The following is a 2,154-nucleotide window of genomic DNA, read 5'->3' on the forward strand; positions in this document are numbered from 1 at the left end:
TAGTGCGGTGAAAACTAATAGAATTTACAAAAAAAAAAATGAATTTGCTCTTTTAATAGTTATGTTTTATCCTTGATCAAAGTGTTGTAATTTTATGGTATTATTTATTAGCTTCACATACCTGGACTGGTAGCGCATAAATGGCAACACTATGAAAATTGCTTTAAATAAAAATTCCGATAATAACTCACATCTCTTTAGCGCTTATTACAGGCATAGTGGAGCCAACCGTTAGTTAAATCATGAGTGTATTATGATATAAGTATGTTTTGAGGTTGTATTTTTATTAAACTCACTGCTGTTTTTTCCACCTGCATTTTTTCGTAAAGTATTAACAGTAAACCGTTATTATATAGTTCTTATCATCATACTCACTGTCATTCTGTTTATAGTTTAGATAAGATGAAGTGCGCAAAGCTTCAGCTACAGGAACGAACAAAGTCTGGGGTTAAACCAAACATGTCAGTTGAGAAGCCCCGTAGAATTTGTCAAAAACGAATGATTGACCCGCATCACGAAGAGGATCAAAGATGGAAGGGCAAAGCCCTAGAAAGGTTTATATTTTAACTATTAATTTAGATTTCTGTTTAACAAATCATTCTCAGCAATATCTGTAGAACTTAATTATATATAATGGATTTCTGAGAATCTAAAATTATCGATGTTTTTGTAGCATTAGCGCCATTTCCTGTTCACAGGTTTTATTGTAATGAAAACGTACACTACGACCTCAATCAGATTTATGACAACGGTCGAGTTCTACAAGACACCCAGGACTTATTTTTGACCGTACAAAACTTACAGTTTCAAGGCGAAGTTCAGCAAAGGAAGAGACCACGGACTAGCTTTAAATACAAAACTTTATCGGGCAACCGAAAACATAGAATGTTTGTGAAAGAGCTTCTCGAAGAGAACGCGAACGACTGCGGACGATTTTCGGAACTAACGTGCTATTATTTAGAAGATTACGCCAAATACTTACTAAGCAACGACCGGTCTCGACCTTCTACTGGTAAATCGAATACGTTCATCTATAATTTTGACACTAAAATTAAACATTGCAAGGCAGTACAAACTGAGTTAAAAAATGTTTCGAGAAAATCGTTTAAATGTGATACAAAATTTAAGAAAGCATCGAAGCGTAACAAGGACGAAGGTAAAGAAATTGTAGAAACAGCCAAAACTGCAATGAAAGATGCAAAAATTACGTATGAAAAGAGTGGTAAAAGGAAAAGTTTAACAATATCAAGGACAGAAAGCCCAGCTACCGTTCAAGTCATAAGGGTAGACGTTGTATGCAATTACAGCTGTAGTTCTTCTATGTCAGACTACGAAGAAAAACAAACGAAAGAAGAAAATAAACAAGAAATTTTGAAGGCTAAACAGTCACATTTCGCGAATAAATATCTTTTGACGAATACATTGAAGACTCTTGATGAGAACGCGGGTGGCGCCCGAGTTACATTACTTTGTAAGACTTTCAAGTTAGCGGACCGCTCGGGAATATTAACGGAAAGAAAAGCGAAGTCTTTAAAAAATATTTCAAGAAATGGTCCTGCACAACGTTTCTAATAAATATCCTTGTATACAAACAGTCACATTTTGAACAGAATTCTTGCATTTTTTAAGAGAATTCAATCTATTTTTTTCTTCAAAATAGTGCCGATGAGACGTCTATTTAAATTACCTGCGAGCGAATCTTGGCGCCCTCCTGGCGCCACCCTTACTTTCTACATGCGGCTCTCAACGTTCATCTGTTAATTCTAAACAAATATTTGAAGTATTGTCATTTGTTCTCAATAAAAAAAACATTGCACATTGTCATGAAATGTTAAAATATATATCTACTATTTGCAGTTTTGATACATTTTTTTATGAGAAACGTTTATATATAATAATAATTTATGATAAACTGGAATACCATTTAAAGCATTTGTACATGTTTATGAAATTTCACTTAAACGTATAAAACAAAACACATATATGCCATGCAATTATTAATAACTACTAAGTATAAATAATTAAGCTTACGTTGCGTAAAGTTTGAGAATCGTGTACATTGTTGGAAAAAAATTAGACGTAAACTTTTCACGTACCCTGTGATTTAGTGCGACGATGCGCAATCTAGTTTGTTTAAGTATCGTTTAATCTTGA

General features: G+C 33.6%; 1 protein-coding gene across 1 annotated transcript; it reads left to right on the forward strand.

Annotated features, from left to right (window-relative positions):
- The first annotated feature begins 402 nt into the window (after window positions 1-402).
- LOC119835702 lies at window positions 403-1,740 on the forward strand. The gene is made up of 2 exons (XM_038360678.1): window positions 403-554; window positions 699-1,740. Exons 1-2 carry the CDS (start codon window positions 403-405, stop codon window positions 1,570-1,572), a joined length of 1,026 nt encoding a protein of 341 aa, XP_038216606.1. The 3' UTR covers window positions 1,573-1,740.
- Window positions 1,741-2,154: the final 414 nt, after the last annotated feature.

The sequence above is a fragment of the Zerene cesonia genome, chromosome Z (assembly GCF_012273895.1).
Source record: "Zerene cesonia ecotype Mississippi chromosome Z, Zerene_cesonia_1.1, whole genome shotgun sequence".
In the NCBI taxonomy this organism is placed as follows: domain Eukaryota; kingdom Metazoa; phylum Arthropoda; class Insecta; order Lepidoptera; family Pieridae; genus Zerene; species Zerene cesonia.

Bases quoted from the DNA above. Each gene is read 5' to 3' on its own strand.
- LOC119835702 (XM_038360678.1), top strand. From the start codon at position 403: ATGAAGTGCGCAAAGCTTCAGCTACAGGAACGAACAAAGTCTGGGGTT. The intron at 555-698 runs GTTTATATTTTA...TCCTGTTCACAG, and splicing joins AAGGGCAAAGCCCTAGAAAG to GTTTTATTGTAATGAAAACG.